This window comes from Bison bison, unplaced genomic scaffold (genome assembly GCF_000754665.1).
Source record: "Bison bison bison isolate TAMUID 2011002044 unplaced genomic scaffold, Bison_UMD1.0 scf7180017864482, whole genome shotgun sequence".
NCBI lineage: Eukaryota > Metazoa > Chordata > Mammalia > Artiodactyla > Bovidae > Bison > Bison bison.
Window position 1 is genome coordinate 1270711 of NW_011495042.1, and position 19941 is coordinate 1290651.

At 44.2% G+C, this 19941-nt stretch overlaps 2 protein-coding genes across 2 annotated transcripts in view; both read right to left on the minus strand.

Annotated features, from left to right (window-relative positions):
• The window catches only part of LOC105004776, a 32049-nt gene extending 25788 nt beyond the window's left edge, over positions 1–6261 (minus strand). Inside the window, exon 1 of the mRNA XM_010862507.1 lies at positions 6201–6261. Coding sequence (XP_010860809.1) covers positions 6201–6261 — 61 coding nt within the window. The remainder of the gene's footprint in view (positions 1–6200) is intronic.
• Positions 6262–6353: 92 nt separating this feature from the next.
• TDGF1 (teratocarcinoma-derived growth factor 1) lies at positions 6354–10989 on the minus strand. The gene is made up of 6 exons (XM_010862382.1): positions 10751–10989; positions 9977–10029; positions 9760–9894; positions 9182–9296; positions 8993–9102; positions 6354–7347 (listed from the first exon to the last, which is right to left on the minus strand). The coding sequence occupies exons 1-6, from the start codon at positions 10768–10770 to the stop codon at positions 7235–7237; spliced, it is 546 nt and encodes a 181-aa protein (XP_010860684.1). The 5' UTR covers positions 10771–10989; the 3' UTR covers positions 6354–7234.
• Positions 10990–19941: the final 8952 nt, after the last annotated feature.

The window sequence follows — 19941 nt, forward strand, 5'->3', positions numbered from 1 at the left end:
GTGTGTCTGAGGTTTCCTGCTCTTCTCCATCCTCTTTAAAGCCCCTTCTTTCTCATCACTCCACCTCTTCCCAGCAGAGGCCCCATCCAAGGAGGAGGCTTTTCTCCCCTATGTGCAGGAAAGAGCTTTCTTGGCTTCTTCCAGGGCCAAAGGGAAAAGTGGCTCTTCAATAAGAATTATCCTATCTACTGCATGATCTCCAGGATCATGTGTATCTATTGAGTACCTATGGCTCTGAGCCTCCTTTTGGCCATTTTTCAATGGGCGGTTGTAACAACTCACTTCCCAGTGAGAGCACATGCCTCAGTGATTGATAGACACCAGGGGAAGGGCCACATCCATTTCGAAGAACATCAGTCAGGTCTGCCCACCTAACAGTTTCAAGTTGGAAAGAAGCTGGGGACCAGTAACATGGCCATACAGGGAGACGGTGCTGTCTTCCCAACTCCGCACTCTAGATGTGGTTGCTGGCCCTGCAGACTAGCGTGCACCAGGCAGCTGTTATTACTTCTCCTAAGAAGTGAAATGAGGCACGGCTGAACTCAGAACTAGCTCCAGATAGCTGTGCAGAGTGACTCTTGCAGAGAAAACAATGAGCTTCCTATATTTTCCTGTGAAAGGTTGTTGCTGAACCACGAAAGATGCCAGGATTCTTGGCCTCCAGAGGGGATGAAATCAATCTGGGGCCAGAGATGAGGCTTAATCACTCAGAGCTTTTGTGTAATAAGGTTTTATTAAAGTATAAAAAAGATAAAGAAAGCTTCTGACATAGACATCAGAAGGGGGCAGAGCCTAGAAATTGACTCTCTCACTTGGCTGGAGTGCACATCACCTATTGCTATATTACCTGGTGCTTCTAACTTGGGGCTTTTAGAAGCTCATGGAGTTACAAGGTAATTAGTTTTATCTTCCTTCGTGGACTTCCCTCCTTCCCCTGCCCAGAGAGGAAGGAATCTTGGACTTGGGGTGACTCTGACCCTTGGTTAGGCTATGCCTAGGCTGGCAGAGATGAAGCCAAGACCATGAACAACTCTGAGTGGAGACAGAGCCAAAGCTTTAAGAGAAAGGTCTTAGGCGAAGAATCTAACCAAGGCTGTTTTTTGTTGGATGGGGCATTTGACATTTCTGTTTGTAACTGGGATGTGTTTGTATAACTGGGACACACTTCAGAGTGGGAAACACCTTTTATCCAAATATCTCCAAGTACCATAGAAAAATGAACATCTTACTTTTCATGATTCCAGACAAAATTTGATTTTCTTCTCATAGCACATGGGTTTTGTTTTGATGGGCTAGTCTGGAAAATCTGACTGACATTTCTGATTGACATTGATTACATGCTGATGTATCTAGTATGTAGTCCTTGGCTTTTTTTTTTTTTTCTGAATAAAAATAAACTAGAGTGATCTGGAATTAGATTATATCGCACTTGTCTTCTGATTCCCACTGCATGAGGGCTCCCTGTACAACTGGGGTTAATCTGTGATGGGTTAATTTACATCATGCATTCAACATAAGAAATAATTTTGTGGCTTAGAAGTGCTATATCACTTAGGAGAAGAATTGTGACCTCCCTCTTCTGCTTTCTTTTCTTCATTTATCCCCCCTCCCCCCCATCAGAGTTGACCTAGTGGGTGAGGTGGGCCAGTTCTCCTGGGAGTTGCAGAGGCTCCTGGAAGTGACCACAGCTGGGGAGGGCCTTCTTCTCTGAAGGAGCCACAGACCATACTGAGGTCAGTTTTGTCACACAGCATGCTGCCTGTTCTTCCTGTCTATCATCTTCCCTCCCAGTGGGGATGTAGGAGATGGTCTCCAGAAGTGTTAATTGTCTTTAATGCAGCTGTTAATGAGAAAGGAGATGATAAAGAACCAGTCCCCTTCCTGCCTTCCTCCCCCTCTTCTTCCCTCCCTCCCTCCTTCCCTCCCTCTTCCATCTACAGTATCTACAGAGCAGCTCTAGGGTCCCTGGAGGTTTGGCATCCAGGGGCTGAGAATGCTACAGACCAGTGAGACAGACAGGAAAACAAATCAGGGTGTTGGAGTGTTATGGGATCTATGAGAGACCTGTGGGGGGATTCAGCTCACAAAGTGGTCCTTCCCCCACAGTAGTTGGAGTAGGGGTGGGGAGACAGGAAAAGTAGAAGGGGAAGGAGGGGTGGAGGCACAGATCATATTTATCACCCTACCCTTGTGAGATGCTTGTATTATACAGGCCCAGCTGTACCTCTGCCAAGGTGGATATTGCATTTTTTTCTTTTCCATTTGTGGTTTATTGCAGGATATTGACTATAATTCCTTGTGCTGTACAGTAGCACATCCTGTATGTAATAGTTTGTATCTGCTAGTTCCAACTCTCAATCTTTCCCTCCCCTACCCATCCCCCTTGGCATCTTCTGTATGAAGATGCATCTACTTGCATCATACAAGTCTTCTGAATGTCTGTGAGCCTGTTTTATAGATAAGTTCATTTGTGTTATATTTTAAATTCCCTATATAGGAGATATGCTATGGTGTTTGTCTCCTTCTAAATTATTTCACTTTGTATGATCATCTCTGGGTCCATCCATATTGCTGCAAATGGTATTGTTTCATTTTTATGGCTAACACCCCATTGTATTTATGAGTATATAGATATGTACCACATCTTTATCTATTCAGCTGTTGGGCATTTTGGTTGCTTCCATGTCTTGGCTATTGTAAATAGTGCTGCTATGAACATAGAGGTGCATGTATCTTTTCAAATTTTGTCCAAATATAGGCCCAGGAGTGGGATTGCTGGATCATATGGCAACTCTATTTTTAGCTTTTTGGGGAACCTCCCTAGTGACTTTTTGACTCAGGAGTCCAAAGATCTGGTCTCTTACCTCAACGGGAGACAGCTCTGAAGGCCATCCCAGCCCTGGAGCTCCCATATGTGTATGTGGAGATACACATAGCATCTCTGGTGCACAGCAACCGTGCAGTTAACTTCTTCCCGAAGGCAGCTCCCTGAAAGTGCTGTTTTCAGGAGCTCCTCCCAGGAAGCTCCTTCTGAACACCCACAGCTCAGCTTCGTGGGAACCTGACTAGGACTCATCCTAGAGATGGCCATTTTCCTCTGTGCTGTGGTTTCCTCCAGCTTCCTTTTATTTATTGACGTTATCATCACATAAAGCTGTCATTATTTTCACTGAAATAGAGACAACCCTTCTCCATCTAACCACTCATCTTGAAGTCGATTTTTTTCCCCCTGTAATTTCATAGTTGTCCCTGGCTAACTGCCTTGCTCTCCCATGAACACTTCCATGGACCTCACAAATTTGTAACCTCACAAATATAAACATTATAACTAATTTTTGCCTTTACTCTTTACAAATTCTTAACTTCCCGTTATAAAATCAATTCTGTGCAATTGTAGTTAGCTTAGAAAACAAGATGAAAATCTACCCATAATCCCTCTACTTGGAAATGACCATTTCAATATTTTCATGTTTCTTACCTTTTATGAACTCTAGTTGAAGCTACACTATACTCTGCTTTCTCATCTGACATTGTGTTTTACACATTTCAAGTCATTAAATATTCTAAAGATGGTACTTTAAAGGTGGTCGTATTCCAAGGTTAAGGTTGAGTTCTTATGCAAGAAACCCTTCTCTGATGTCAGGCCTCTGGGTCAGCAACAGTGTTTTGAGTGAACCAGGGCGAGTCCACCCACTTGGAGTAACAGGGCCAGAGGGCAACATGCTTTCCAGCTAGTGTGGACCCAGGTGTGTCTTTATAGTTTCCCATGTGGACACTTCAAGAAGTCTGGGAGGCTTTTGAGGGTAGAATCTAGAGTCTTTTGCATCCCCTTGAACACCATTTCTGAGAATATACTTTTTGTTCATGATTTTAGATAGCATACAGGTGAACATTATTATTATTCATTTTTGTTCTTTAAAATTTAGGAACTGGTATAAATTATTCAGGCTTCACAAATGCTATTGTTTTAGACAGTTAAAAGCACTTAGAAAAAAGTGGATAGATACTCAAGATCACCAATGACTAGGGAAATGCAAATCAAAACCACATAAGATACTACTTCATACCCACTAGGATAGCTATTATGAAAAAAGATAAAAGCCGTGCCCAGAAAGCAATAGGGTGCAGGAAAAGTGGAATATTTATGCATTGCTGATGGGTGTGTAAAATGGTGAAGCTGTTGTGGGAAACGTACAGTAGTTCTTTACAAAATTAAAACAGAATTATGATATGATCCAGCAATTCCACTTGTGAGTCTATACATCAAAGAACTGAAAGCAGGGACTGGAAGATAGTATTTATACACCAATGTTCATACCACATTATTAATAATAGCCAAAAGGTAGAAACCAAATGCCATTAATGGATGGATAACCGAATGTGGTATATACATATAATGGAATATTTATTTGGCCTTTTAAAAGAAATGAAGTTCTGACACATGGGTGAATCTTGAAGACAGTATACTAAGTAAAATATGCCAGTCACAAAAGGATGTGTTGACTACTTATGTGAGGTGTCTAGAATAAACTCATGGACACAAAATAGACTAGTGGCTGCCAGGGGCTGTGGGGAGGAAAAATGAGTTGTTATTGAGTTTCAGTTTGAAAAGATGAAAAAGTTGTGAAAATGGATGGTGGTGATGGTTGCCCAATAGTGTGAATGTACGTAATGTCACTGAACTTTACTCTTTAAAAATGGTAGAAATGAAAATGAGTGAGTCCATGGGATTCTCCAGGCAATAATACCGGAGTTGGGCTGCAATTTCCTTCTCCAAGGGATCTTCCCAACCCAGGGCCTGAACCTGCATCTCCTGCACGGACAGGCAGATTCCTCTTCTTTTTTTTTAATTTAAATCTATTTATTTTAATTAGAGGCTAATTACTTTACAATATTGTACTGGGTTGTACTGGGTTTGCCATACATCAACATGAATCCGCCACGGGTGTACACGTGTTCCCAATCCTGAACCCCGCTCCCCAGGCAGATTCTTTACCACTGTGCCACCTTAGCTCTTAGTATGATCTGACCCTCCGTTAATCTTTTGCTCTCACCTTCCTTTGTGTCTCCATTGATCGCTGCACTGCAGCCAAATGCCTCAGGCCCTCTGTCCCTTGCCAGTCTCTCTAGAATATTTTCCTCTCAGATATCTTATGTCTGCTTCCTTCAGTTTCTTTGAGTTCAGCTTAAATATCACCTTCTCAGTGAGGTCTTCCCTAGATAAATAGGAGATCATACTCCTCATACTTCCTATTCTTTCTGAATTTTCTCTGTAAAATTCACCCTTAAGCACTGTGTGCTTACTTTTTGTTTAGTTTCCTCCCCACCCCCTAAACTCTACAAAAGCAAAGAATTTTTTTTGTCTCCTTTCCTTCATAGTGGTATCACCTGGATCTGAAATAGTGTTTGGCAAATACTATATGCTCAATAAATAATTTGGGATGCAATGAACCATTATTAACATCACATATAAAAACAGTATAATTTAAACTTTCCATGTCAAAGAAAAATTTCAGAGCATGAATAAACAAATACATAGATTCTATCAAAAAAAAAAAAAAAAGAAAATGAGTGAGTATAAATTACAATTTTAAGCACAGGTGATGTGGCCCAAATAAGGTGGAATGTGAATGTCCAAGTTTGGAGAACACAGTCCCAACCGTGTTCACATTATGGTTAGGGGTCACAGCAGTTTCATGAAATGAGACAAAGCCTTATTTCAATACTCTGAGGTTCTTTTTTAATTTTTTCATTTCTGGGCTAAAAATGTTTTAAAGCAATTTGTGGTAAATAGGAAGGTAGAGAAGAACTGTGACATTTGTTGAGGAACTTGTGCTAGAGTTTTAGTTGGTTCACTTCATTCTAACACGGTGGTGTAGTGACCAACATGGTTCAGACTAGGAAACTGGGCCCCATTCCAGTGAGTGGCCAGACCAGCCCTCCGCACTGGGCAGCCCCCTCTCCAGCTCTGAGCTCTCTTGGTGGGATCTCTCACTGCTTCCTTGCTTATCCCATTTCACCTTCTGTCACTGGACATTGCAAAAAACAAAAGAAAATTCCACTCTTCTGGAATTTTGCATCTGTAGGGCATTCATTTGGAAAACCACGAATTACGGATCCAGCAGTATGTAAATAATGGAAACAGATCTTGTCCCTCACAGCAGAGCACACACACCAAAGCCACAGACAAAACTGGGCACTTGCGCTCTGGGCCTTTCCAGTTCCCTCGGCTTTAAGCCTGTCGTAGTCATCACGGTCCATACGAAAACAAAATAATACACCCCCACTGTGGAAAACAGAGAAGTGAGAGGAAAAATGCTACCACCTAGAAATAACCACAGTTCACACATTGGTCAACGCACTTCCCACTTTTACTGGACAGATCAGATACATATTTTTAAAATTGGCTTTACAATATATGGTTTTATCACTGGCTTACAACTAAACATACTGTGAACATTCTATCACCATTGAAATAATTGCATAGTATAGAGAAATCATAATGTATTAATCAATCTTTATATATCAGGGGAATTTAGGACTAGTTTTTTTAAAGGAGACTTTATTCTTTTTACAAATCCTTCAGAAAACAGGTGCCCTTGTCTCATACAGCTTCCTATAGATGATAGAAACTTGCCCTTCAACTTAGCCTTTTAATTTGCTTCTCTGTAGCCACCAGATCAACCAAGACATTCATTTTATTTTCTCAAATCTCTCCCATTTGCTCCCACTTTTCTACCTAGTCACCCAGGATACACGCACACCTCCATTACTCTAGCACCCCGTCTCTCACCATGGATATCTGCCCCCTCCCTTTTCCTCTGCTCCCCTTACAGGTCCCTCCTTTCCAAGATACTATCTTAACTGATGTCAATCAACTCCACTCAAAGCTTTATGCTCAGTTCCACATTGAGAGTAACCTTTAATAGTCTAAATATAGAATTCAATTGTTTAAAGGAAGTTATCTGTAAGCCCTTGGCAGTTACCTGTATCAGAAACACAGGAGTTGGGCACAAGATATGGCTTACTCTTTTTTTTTTTTAATTAGTTTTTTGGAGAGGGCAGGGCAGAGGAAAGTAATTGGTGCTTCAAGGAAATCTTTTTAGGGACCACAGGGAAATCTATTCACTATTTCAAGGCAACTAACAAATTATCATCTCTCAGTTGGGACATTAGAGAGACAGCCTTTACAGGTCATGAAATCTGCATGACAAATGTTGAAAACAAATGTGGGTTAATAATAACTTTGTATAGCAAGGCAGATGCCAGGTAGCACAAGAGCACACGCAGACAGTGTTAATTCTGGAGTCCTGGAAGCTGTGAGGTGCTCATCTATCACATGGCCGTCTGGAAGATAGAGACACTTGGTCATTAAAGAAGATTCCTCTGGCACTTTATCCTGTTGCCCACACGGGTGACTCATCTACATGAGCCCCAAAGCAGTTAGGGTCCAGGATTGAGTACAATGTGTTTATGGGATCAACAGTACCTACCAATTACGTGTAGTCAGACTCCCCTGAAAAAATATTTTGACAGAAGATGCCACAGGCCCACTGTTAACTTGGTCTTTCTCAGACCTGGTAATCCAAGCTTGCCAGTGAAGCCTATAATTGCTGGCGTGTGGCAGAACTTGGTTGGGATCTGATGATAAGGAGACAGCACGTTTTGGGCCCCAAGTTCTGGGGAGAAAATATGGTCCCTACCTATCCAACTATTCCACCACACCTTCCAATCACCTACCCTGGGTCTGATGTGTATGTGTATTTGTGTGTGTGTGTTCGTCAGTCAGTCATGTCCAGCTTTTTATAATCCCATGGACTGTTGCCTGCCAGCTCCTCTGTCCATGGACTTCTCCAGGAAATCTTCCCAACCCAGGAATCAAACCCAGATCTCCAGCATTGCAGGCGGATTCTTTACCGTGTGAGCCACCAGGAAAGCCCACCTGGGTCTGATACCCAATGCAAGTAGAAAAGACAATCCCTGCCTGGATCGGTGTCCCATCTTGTGCTCAATGAAGCATTTGTTTTCATTTTCAATTTGTTGAATATTTTCAATTTCTAACGTCTGCAGGGTCAGGACTAGGAGAGGCCTCTGAACTAGGGTGGCCTCTGAAATCTGGCTCAGGTTGGGGTAGGGAGCAAACCCTCTCCTCTTGTTTTCCTTTATGTTCCTGCCCTTCCTGTCATTGTTTTCCTCAAATCAGTAAAAATCAATAAGGTGAACGGGTTCTGAGACCAATCACCAGGGAGTGCTGTACAGGGACCTTTTAGGATCCATGAAGAAGCTCCTATGAAAGGAGAAGGGGGCTCAGATCCTCCCGTGGAATTTAAGTATAATACTTGAAGTTGGGTTCTCTCATGCCCACTCTGGGCTTCCCTTGTGGCTCAGCTGGTAAAGAATCCGCCTGCAATGCAGGAGACCTGGGTTTGATCCCTGGGTTGGGAAGATCCCCTGGAGAAGGGAAAGGCTACCTACTCCAGTATTCTGGCCTGGAAAATTCCATGGACTGTATAGTCCATGGGGTTGCAAAGAGTCCAACACGACTGAGCGACTTTCACTTGCAAATTAATTAGCAGACGGCTGCCTTCACTTGCAATCCCACTCTGGGGTGAGCACAAACTGAGCTGCCCCTCTGGAGTCTGTCTGGGTCTCCCTGCCCAAAGAAAGGAACACCAGAGAGCATCTCTTGGTATTTAAGAGGCCGAGGCTTTTCTTGTTTATTTTCCTCTACAGAGTTTCACATCCTATAAAGTGTCAGGTAGACTCAAAGTAACTCTCCACCTGAAAGGTGGCACAACTAGCCTCATACTGAGGAAGTTAATATCAAGGGTGCCAGGATGAACATCCAATCTGGAGTCCTCGATGCTTTTACAAGCAGACCTTGACTGACAGTTTCCAGCAAGCCATGTGGTAAGAGGAAAGACCCTATTAACTAAGTGTCCACAGGCCACTAACTAACCTGAGAAGGCAAAAGAGGGGACCCTCTGCTTACCACAACCAGGTAGGAATGACTGAGGAAAGCAGCGAAGCTGGCCATGCCAGCATTTACACATGGAACACTTCCTGGGCAGCCAGGTGTCATGGGGCACAGACCCACAGTTCCTGAGGATGAATGGACATGCAGATTTTAAATCCCCACTTCTCCTCCCCTCTCCACCCCCAGCCCCTTTCAAGGACTTACTCTTTGCGAGAGTCATGCTCACAGTTGCGTCCATAGAAAGAGGGAGGGCAGGCACAAAAGGATCCCAGCATGCAGGTTCCCCCATTCAAACAGCAGGTTCTGTTCAGCTCCTTACCTGAAATGTAAGAAGAGGTGGCTGAGAGGGGTGGAGGGACTGAAAAGTGAGTTCTCTTAAAAGGTTAATATGGCGGTAAGGACTTAATCTCCCCAAAGTATTTGCAGATGTCTAAACATTGTAAATCTCACTGAACAAGACTCTGCTCTTTAGTGTTCCTTTGACTACCTGTGCTTTTGAGCAGAGAAATCTTTTTTCATGCACCAGCCAGTGGTGGTACCTGGAATCCCCAGAGTGATGTGGGATCAGGTGAGGGAAACTTGTGTTCTGCGAGAGAAACTGTGTTCTGCGGTGGGGTGGAGGGCAGTGTGAAGTGCATGCCTGTATTGTCCCCAGAATCAAACCCAGCTCCAGAATCAGATGCTCACTGTTTTAGGTGAAAGTGTCAAAAAGATACTCAGAAAACACATAAAGGACCACGATAAAGATACCACACTGTACATCTAAGGCGGGTACATCTTACTCTTTTGGATTCCCATGGATGCTACAAACTGGGAAGGCTGGTGACGAATTGCAGGCTCCTCTTGGGACCAAAGGCCATCATCTCTGAAGGCCAGCTCTCCCTGTGATGGACGGGCAAGTTCAAGGTCACCCAATCCTGAATGACAAAATTAACTCCTTGAGTCTATGTTCCAGGCCACTTGAAAATTGCCAGTGATCAAAAGAACAAAGTCTCTTACCAGCGACTAATCCCAGTTCAAGTGCTCTGGAAAAGGCCATGATCAAAATCACACTAGGAAGAGGAAATCAGACCTCCATTAGCAAAACAAAGCAAATAAAATCCCTTTGAGTTAACACCACAGGCCACTAGGGAGAGAAATCCTACAGCACCACTTTCCTCCCCACCTCTTTTCTTTTTACATAATTAATTTATGTAACAACCCAAAGAAAGATGATGAGAATAAAGTCCAACTAATTTCCAACTCTTTCCAATACGTATCCTCATATGCATATGAGGATTCTGCTTTCTATGTCACATAGTTTTCTCCTGCACCTAGTTTTCATAGCAATTTTAAATGGTTGGATGACATTCAATGTTATTAACAAATCACATTTCACAAACTATTTCATTTACACCATTTAAAAGATGTTCAAGGTTAAAAAACATTTCCCATTATTCTTAACGGTTTCCAAATATTGAAAACCTGTCTATAACTTCAACCTTCTCAGAAGTATATTTTAAATTTCGTTGTAATATTGACTTGTTCTTACAAAAGAGGAGGAAACCACTAGTCATGTCATAGGCAGAGGCAGTAACCTGACTGGAGATGTTAAAAGCCAATAACGCAGGTAGATGCAACTGTAAGTTCCAGGTCTTTTGGAAAAACAGCAGCACGGTTGGCAGCTCTTTAAGGTTTGAATGAGATGAATAGAACAACGCAGAGGTACAGAACACGTTTCCTAAGCTGGCAAACTCTAGTAATAAAAGGTTCACACTCAAGATCGGTTCATACCTGTAAGAGAAGCGCTCCATCTTCCTCTGGTCTGTGGCCCCTAACAATTTAGAAGAAAAAAAAAAAAAATTAACCCGGCTTTAATTCACAGTCATTGCCAAAATACCCAAAGGAAAATGTTAATTTCTTGACGTGAAAAAGTGCATTTTAAAAGAAAAATATCCCAGATGAGAAATATGCTTTCCCCCAAAGTTCTTAGAAGCAGAAGTCGGGCGGTCCGGCGAAACTAGGGGACTCCTCACGGGTCTGTCCTAACAAACGCTTGGACTATAACCTTTAGGGAGATTCACTTTCCTCAGTCGCAAGCCCGGGGGTTGTGGGGACAACCCTCCGGTGGGCGGGGAGGCGGCGGCCCGTTCGCATTACAATGCTTAAACACTCCGGGGTGGAGGTGAGAGGCTGCGAGGCGGCCAAACAAAGAGAGAGTGGAAAAGGCCATTCTTGTAAAACTGTTGCTAATTAGCCCTAATGTCTGTATCATTAGTTTCGGGTTAAAAATATCAGATTTGCTGTTTAAAAAAGGGGGGGAGGGGCAAACCAATTACTGTATCGAGGTGGTGGAAAAGTATTGCTTTAATCAGGAAAACCGAAACACCAAGTCTGGGTCTCCCAAGGAGTTGATGTTTTATAAGTTTTATTTCCCGAAATTTGCTTTCATTTTTGGTTTTCCCAGGAAAGGTGTGTTGAGCCCGTGCTCCGAGAAGGGTGTGTCTCCGGGGGTGGAAGGGAAAGGTGAGGACTCAGGGAAAGTTAGGGTTAGGACAGAAGTTCAGGGTCAGGAAGGGGTTCCTGCCCCCGCTGGAGTGAATGGGTGTAAATTCCAGGCGCACCTGAATTGCAAGCGAGGCTGGAAGGAAGCGCAGCCGGCGCCAGGCGGGTGGGTGGGCTAGGGGAGGCGAGCAGCGAGGCGGAGTGTCCGGCCGGCCGGGGCCTGCGCCTTCTGCTGGACCGCAGGCCGGGGCGCAGCCGCTAGCGGTCTGCGCACCGGGTGCCAGGCCTGCTCCAGGAAAAGGATGTAGAAACACGGCCGTCTAGCCTGGGAGGCCATTTCAGCTTTGCCACTGGGTTTCATTGCATTTTAACAGTCTCGCAGTGCTCAGTGTGCAGTCTCTTCCATCCCCTTAGTCTGCCCTGTCCCCCACTCCTCCGACAACACAGGAATTAACCCGATTTAGCTGTGTCCTGTATTACCCTAAAAGTATTTATTTGGTGATGTCAGTAAGCTCCAGAAGCTGCTGCTGGAGAGGCCTGTCCCTGAGCCCCGAGGCCTCTTGAAACAGAACAGGACCCTTTGGGGCCCTCCCAGATATAAAAAGTCCCTCCGTGTCCCTTGTCTCCTGTAAGTCACACAGGAGCAGGCTCAAGCAGTTAATGATTGGGACAATAGAGTCACAGAATCTTTAGTTCCTCCCTGAAGGAGGCAGATAAGTGTCTGATGCACATTCCTGAGCTGTATTGCAGATACCTAAATTGCCACCAAAGGGAAAAGGCTAACTGCATGATGACTGGACTGTAGCCATGACGTAAGTTGCTCCATCTTGAGCCGCAATGATTCTCTGAAAGTGAAAGTGGCTCAGTCGTGTCCGACTCTTTGTGACCCCATAGTCTATACAGTCCATGGAATTCTCCAGGCCAGAATACTGGAGTGAATAGCAGTTCCCTTCTCCAGGAGATCTTCCCAATCCAGGGATTGAACCCAGGTCACCCACATTGCAGGTGGATTCTTTACCAGCTGAGCTACCAAGGAAGCCGTATGTCTGGCCAGCACAATTCCAAGAATTGGCCTCAAGAGAATGGGGAAAAAAACTGACCCTGGAGTTGAAGATTAACTGGGCTTGAAACAATCAAGATGACACTGACACAACCTGCTACTTGGCTCCAACAGACCTTAGCCCACAAAACTTCCCTATTTCAAGGTGGATGAGATTGGTTTACTAACCTACTTTCTTGAATTTCCTCTGGGAGTGGGTCAATGCTTGAAGGAATCCTTAAATTGGAATTTTATCTTCTAGTCAAGGGGATCATAATTGGCATGACGAGTCTTTGCAAAATGATTACTTAAAATGTTAATAATGAGATGCATCTTTTGGAGTCTCAGTGGGCATGTGAGGGAAGCAGAGAATATTTCTTATACCAGGTCAGATCCTTCCACTCTAACAGTTCTTCGTTGCCCATGTTCTGCTTGAAATTACAGAAGACTTCTTCACCCTTTTTCCCTAGACGTGGAAGGAAAATCTGACAGTGGGGGTTGTCACTGAGGAAGTAAGACTCTAACTAGGGACTGTCAGCAACTCAGCATTCCAAGTCTATTTCTTTCCCTTTCTTTCTTTTCTTTGGCTGCACTGAGCAGCTTTGGGGCCTTAGTTCCTGATCAGGGATCAAAACTGTGCCCCAACAGTAGAAGTGTGACGTTCTAACCACTGAACCATCAGGGAACTCCTCCAAATCTATTTCTTCATTGTTTACTCTGCCTGACTTCTACCATTAGCTTGGCTTAGCTTGCTACAGATAGAGAAAGCTGTTGATGCATATCAAGATTGAAGATTAGTTTCTCTATAGGTCTCACTTCTGTTCCCTACTCTCCAGGATTAGCTGACCAAAGATTTGTTCCAATCGCAAGCAAGACCTGATGGCTACTTGGAACCTTGTGATGGGGACAGTCATCTCTGGATATAAAAGACTGCCCCCTCCGCTGCACAGAGCCCCTTCCTCTTTTCCCTGGGTAATCTCTGAGCAAACCTGGGGATTTGGTTCTTTGTGACCTGAGTCTCTGTCTCTCCAGGGTTGCTGGCTGCCTTAATAAGGTTATCTTTCCTTTTACCTAACACTTGTCTCTCAGTATTGGACTCTAGAGCAAAGAGCCGCTGAGAGTGGGTTTGGTAACACTTTCACCTAATACCTGAGTGCTCCAGATAATTTAATTTGTTATTAAATACATCCTAAGTCATGAGTGAAAGTTAAAGTGTTACTCACCCATTTGTGTCCGACTTTTTGCAACCCCATAGACTGTAGCCTGCCAGGCTCCTCAGTCCATGGAATTTCCCAGGCAAGAATGCTGGAGTAGGTAACCATTCCCTTCTCCAGGAAATCTTCCTGACCTAGGGATTAAACCTGAGTCCCCTGCATTGCAGGCAGATTCTTTACTGTCTGAGCCACCAGGGAAGCCCCTAAAGTCATGAGTAGTTTTTAAAAATCATCTATGCCTAATTTCTAAGGTAAAAGCCCTCCATTTACCTAATATTGCCAGGCACACAAATGTGAAACTTTTATCTAGTGCTGAAATGGCCCAACTCATCTGAGGACTTAATGAAACTCAGGTTCTTTATGTCTTGGTGCAGAAGGAATTCAGTAACAGGCAAAGTGATAGGTAAGAAGTATAGATTTATTAATATACTTTGTAATGAAGTTGCAGGAAAATGGAGCCCGAAAGGATGGTCATGCCCCAGGTCTCAGGTGAGTTCCTGGGATGGGCCACCAAATGAAGGTGCTTGGCTTTGAGTAGGAAGGAATTCAAGAGTGAGCCATAGGAAAGTGAAAGCAGAAATACGTATTCCACAGGCAGAATGTGGTCCATCTCAGAAGGCAAGAGCGGCAGCGAATTGTTGGGGTGGTTAGTGGGAGGATTATTTCATTTATTTTGAGGAATTAGACCACTGCCCCCTTTTTGGCCTTCCCTCTCAGAACAGTCATGGTGCCACAGGATGTGTCATTTCGAATATGCTAATATATTTCAATGAGCTCTTAATGAGGCTACTGGAAGTCAAATCTTCCACCATCTTGAGCCTAGTCAGCTCTAGCCAGTTTCTGTTGTCTGCAGTTTTTGTCAACGGCTGTGTCATTTTTTAAGGACTGTGCTCTGCCCCCTTCCCACGGCAGAACAAATCACAGCATCTGAGACCATTTCAGCATCCCTGTCTACCATGTGAGTGTGACGAGTCCATAGGTATAAAGAAGAGTGGTTATTTGCTTCTACACCAGCAGTTTAATTCTTGGGGGAATTAAATTTTAAATGATTTTTATTGGAAGGTAGGTCCCCATCAGAGCAATGGTGGAGTGGGATGCAGCCTATTTACTTAAAGCTGGTAGTTACTCCACTGTGGCTGACTAATTCCTGCTGTGCTTCAGCTCCCTGTGTGGCTGTCCAACTTGTTAAAAAGCTTCATGTGTCACTCTGAGATTCAGAGGGAATGAGGAACTTGGCCTGAAGCTCTAGAAGCTGGATGTGGGGGAGGGCAGTGCAGAAGAGAAGGCTAATCATCTAACTCAGGAACTGCATGGAGGCCTAAAGAAAGAACAGTACATTCTTAGCACAGCTTGTGCTTCACAGTCTTCAACAATCCAATGTGCTAAGCAGATAATAGCATTGGCAACGTTAGTCTCACTTTTTGGATGAAACAATGGCTCCCATCTGTGGACTTACAGGTCTTTTCCACAGAGGCTGGGCAGGTCTGTGGCAGAACTGGCAGAGGGACACCACCCCTGCCCTGACACTTCCTTGTTTAAAGGGGCTCTTGTGGAACTTTTGGAACTTGGAATAGAACCCCTGGAAATCACCTCCTCATTTTCAGGAGAGAATCAAGACCCTGAGTCTGGTGACGTTTGCATGACTGGTGTGAGTTCAGCCTGCAGCCCACACAGGATCTCTGCATACCCAAAAACAGGAGCTCACTGAAAAGATCTGTGTTCCCCACAGGGACAGAGGGCAGAGAAAATCTAGTGTATGCAGTAGACAGAATCTGGGCTAAGTTTTAAGATAGGAAGAGGATAAGGGGAGGGGAGGGCTGAAGTGTTTGGCTAGATATTTGGTATTGGGCTGGGGACCCACAGGCTGTTCATTCAACAAGTTTTTAATGAGGCTACTGTGTTGCTGGTCAAGGGGTGCGCTCTGGGGACACAGTGCTGAGAGGTGACCCCACCGCTCAGTGGGGGAGAGAGGACAGTCATGATTGTAGTTGTGCTGCTGTCTCTGGGTGGGGAGTTGATTGACATCTCTGAGACAGCCACTGGACACCTCTGCTCGGTCACTGCTGAAATTGACAGAGGCCACCCAGCCTCTGGCCAGTAATTACTGTGTTAGAGACCCATGGACGGTCTGGGGTTAGGAGACCCTGGAATGGGGGGGTTCCCAGTCACTGGCAGCCCACATTCTCCCTTATGGAGGGCGCTGACAGATGGTCTTGGTCTCAGGATGGTTCGCTACCACCCTCTTGTCGTCCAACCCAAGTCATTGTGCCATGCACAAGGAGGCCACACAAACCTAAACGAGTACTGGGTGCGTGAACTTGGGTTCGACAACACTCTGAGTTGTCTTGCATTAAAAACTGGGGCAAAAGAGAGTTGTGTGTGTTTAAAATATACAAGTAAGAATTTGACTTAAAATCAATCAACCAACCAAGAATAGTCAAAGCAAAAAAAAAAAAAATCCCAACAGAGATTTCCAGTGTCTGTCTCAATTTCAAGTAAGAAAATACCTTTGGAGATAGGATAAATTTTTAACTTTAAAAAGTCAATTCAGCGTTTCAGTGGTTGCGACCGTTTAGAGTTAAACCTCAACTGAAGTGAAGTTTCTCAGTCGTGTTCGACTCTTTGCGACGCCATGGACTATAGCCTACCAGGCTCCTCCGTCCCTGGGATTCTCCAGGCAGAAATACTGGAGTGGGTTGCCATTTCCGAGATCTTCCCAACCCAGGGATAGAATCCGGGTCTCCTGTATTGCAGGCAGGAGCCACCATCTTTAAAGCTATCTCAGATGGCTTTACCATCTGAGCCACCAGGGAAGCTCAAATAGTTAATAAAAAGAATAGCCATTTCTGCAGCACGATGATGAGGTTTAAAGTCAAAGCCTACTTTTTTCATAGGACTCCTAGGGACAGTTGTGTGGCACCTCTATCATTGTCTCCTCAGGCCAGAAGAACAATGAGCCAGGCTGGGGAACTTCAGCTGAGGAATGTAGATGCTACCAAGCTCAGCACCCAATGGCTTCTAATAAAACCCAAGTGACACTCTGGCAGAAGTGGAGCCCTTACCCGTTCATCAACAAGTAAATGGCTTTCTCTTTTCACCAGTTAACTTAGCAAATAGCCACTGGAAACCTCTTCTGTATTTGCAGAGACCTCTATGTGGGGTTTAGAAGAATAGATTCTTGCTCTCAAAACTCTGCGGTCTCAGAAGGGAAGACTGTTCAAACGAGCCAATTTAATGCTATACTGTTATAGAAATTAGATAAGAAGGACAGAGAAGGCCTTAGGAGGAGACTCCTTGTGTGTGTGTGTGTGTGTGTGTGTGTGTGTGTATGTACGTGCGTGGGGTGGAGGGTATATCATATCAATTTCTATACAGACATAAACTATCTTATCAAGAAATACTTGGTGTGTTTCTACATTTACAGTGAGCTCCCTTGAATGTATATCCTGGTGACTTTGGGGGAATATATCTAGCCAGTTAACTTCTAGCACTGGAATTGTTTGGTTAAAGGGAGAACATTTCCAAATTTATTTTCCAAGAAGTTTGTGCTGGTTTCCTCTCCCTCCCTTTTCCTCCCTTCCCCACACATCCCCCAGGTCCTTAACAGCTGGCTGCAACAAGCATCTTGTGCGAGGATGCTGAGTCACTTCAGTTGTGTCCGACTCTTTGCGGCCCAATGGACCATAGCCCGCCAGGCTCCTCTGTCCATGGGATTCTCCAGGCAGGACTACTGGAGTGGATTGCCATGCCCTCCTCCAGGGGATCTTCCTGACCCAGGGACTGAACCCAGGTCTCTTACGTGTCCTGCATTGACAGGTGAGTACTTTACTACTAGCGCCACCTGGCTGGCAGGATCTGCTTCCTGACTGAGGGTCAGACCCACACCCCCTGCCGCAGAAGCACAGTATCTAACCCACTGGACCACCAGGGAAATCCCACAACAAGTATCTTAATTTTTGCTGAATCTGTTTGTGAAAATAGTATCCCGTTGTTGTTTGGATTTGCATTGTTATGTTTACTGGATGCTTGTATGTCTCTTCCTATGAACTGGCAGGTGGTTCTGAGAGGGCGTTTGAACTGGAGTTTCCCTTCATTTTGTCAACCCTATTGTTAACAACCAGTTTTCTTGTCTTTCACCAGCCCCTCTCCTTATGCCTTATCCTCCACACCAGGAGATCCGGAAACCTGGTCTTCTGGAAATCTCACCTCTGCAACCTCTAGAGCAGTGTCTGTCTGTCTGTGCTGGTTTCCTTTTGGCTGAATCTTGTTGTGTGCCGCCTCTGTGGCTGACACATCACCTTTTCGCCTTACTTTCTAAATGAGAAGATGGGGTGGGCGTGGACTAGGTCTTTGAGAAGCTCCAAAGGAAAACAACTTGCGCCCCCTAGCCTGAGCTAGGAAATACAACAAAAAATACTCCCTGCCGACAACAGTGAAGGAAAAAATAAGTGACTCTTGAGTACTCTAAGCAGTGCTGAATTCTGGGCAGCCTATTCAAGAGAGGTCACAATGTCCAAGACGAAATAGTCTTGATGCGGTTACCAGAAACCATGTTAGGGTAGGGGAATTCTGATTTAGACTTCTAAACATGGCTATGGTTTAGAATTCTCACCAAAATTTTTCTCTTTTCAATCAAATTAGTCCAATAGTTACTCTGCTGAGCACACTAGAGGAGACAGGATCTCCTAGATTGCACTCCTGTTCCTTTCCCACTTCCCCCAGAAAAGACGAGCCCAGTAATGTATTCCAAGTACCATTTTAGTGTTATCAAAAAAACTGCTGACGGCGAAGGAGCCATCATTTCCTGATGGCCCCGTGACCAGGTCAAGGTCAGTGGCCCCGGACAGACAGACAGATAGATGGGCAGACAGACTCTTTGAAGGGACTTGGGAAGGTGAGCTGGGGTCCCACTTGGTTTCACAAGACGTGGAGGATCTCATTTTAAAGTGCTTCTTAAGTGGATTTTGTATCAGATTGCATTCAGGCATTCTTCACAGCTCTTAATGGTTTTGAAATGGATGAAATGCAAGTGGAGGGACGGAGGGAGGCCAAAGTGCAAAACCCAGGCTGTATCAGAGATGGGTTACTGTGCTCCAGGGAGAAGATTTCCTGTATGCAAATGACCCTGGGCACTTTGAGGTGCTCCCTACTCTGGAAACAGTTGATCCAGGATAGATATCTGAAGTACAGGAACTGTGAATAAATGATATTCTATTAAGCCACTGAATTTGTGAGAATTTGATTCAGCAATATAAGATGAATAGGTAAAATTTTTTTAATGAAGTATGTTTTACTTTGATAAAAGTCTACAAGTAATTAGGGTTACAGGTTAGTGAATTATTCCAAAGTCAGAACCATGGAACCACAACACAGATCAAGAAGAAGAATATTACTAGAACCCCAAAAGTCCACTTCCTGCTTTTTCACAACCACCACTCACTCCCTCTTCCTCAGAGCTTTTATGTTTTAAATTTCTAATCCCAAAGGTTGGGTTTGCATGGTTTTGACCTTTTTATAACCATCAGCGTGTATGTATATCTGCTTCTTTTTGCTCTTCCTTGGTGAGAGTAATCCATATTGTTTGTAGAAGCTTGTTCATATTCAATTGCTGTATAGTATTCCATTGCAGCACCACCAATTGAAAAGATCATTCCTATAATACTGATCTGTCAGGTTATGTCATTAGCAATCAGTTGTTCATGTGTTTGTGTGAAGTGGTTTTTTTTCTTTTCTAATGCCTTATTCTTTCTTCTTATACCAATATCATTCTGTCTTTAATACTGTAGCTTTATACTTTATAATTAAAAAGTCCTTGATATTCAGAATAGTAAGTTATCTCCCTTTCATACTTCAGCTTATATCAACTATTCTTTTTTTTTTTATAGCAACTATTCTTGACCTTTTCAGTTCAGTTCAGTTTAGTGGCTCAGTCATGTCCGACTCTTTGCGACCCCATGAATTGCAGCACACCAGGCCTTCCTGTCCATCACCAACTCCTGGAGTTCACCCAGACTCACGTCCATCGAGTCAGTGATGCCATCCAGCCATCTCAACCTCTGTCGTCCCCTTCTCCTCCTGCCTCCAATCTCTCCCAGCATCAGAGTCTTTTCCAATGAGTCAACTCTTCGCATGAGGTGGCCAAAGTACTGGAGTTTCAGCTTTAGCATCATGCCTTCCAAAGAAATCCCAGGGCTGATCTCCTTCAGAATGGACTGGTTGGATCTCCT

Excerpts from the sequence above, each read along its gene's own strand:
- TDGF1 (XM_010862382.1), bottom strand. The coding sequence starts at position 10,770 with ATGGAGCGCTTCTCTTACAG. Across the intron at positions 9,103-9,181 it reads GAGCATGACTCTCGCAAAGA|GAACTGTGGGTCTGTGCCCC; the intron begins GTAAGTCCTTGA and ends ATTCATCCTCAG. Across the intron at positions 7,348-8,992 it reads GTCATTCCTACCTGGTTGTG|ACGGCCATGTGATAGATGAG; the intron begins GTAAGCAGAGGG and ends TCTATCTTCCAG.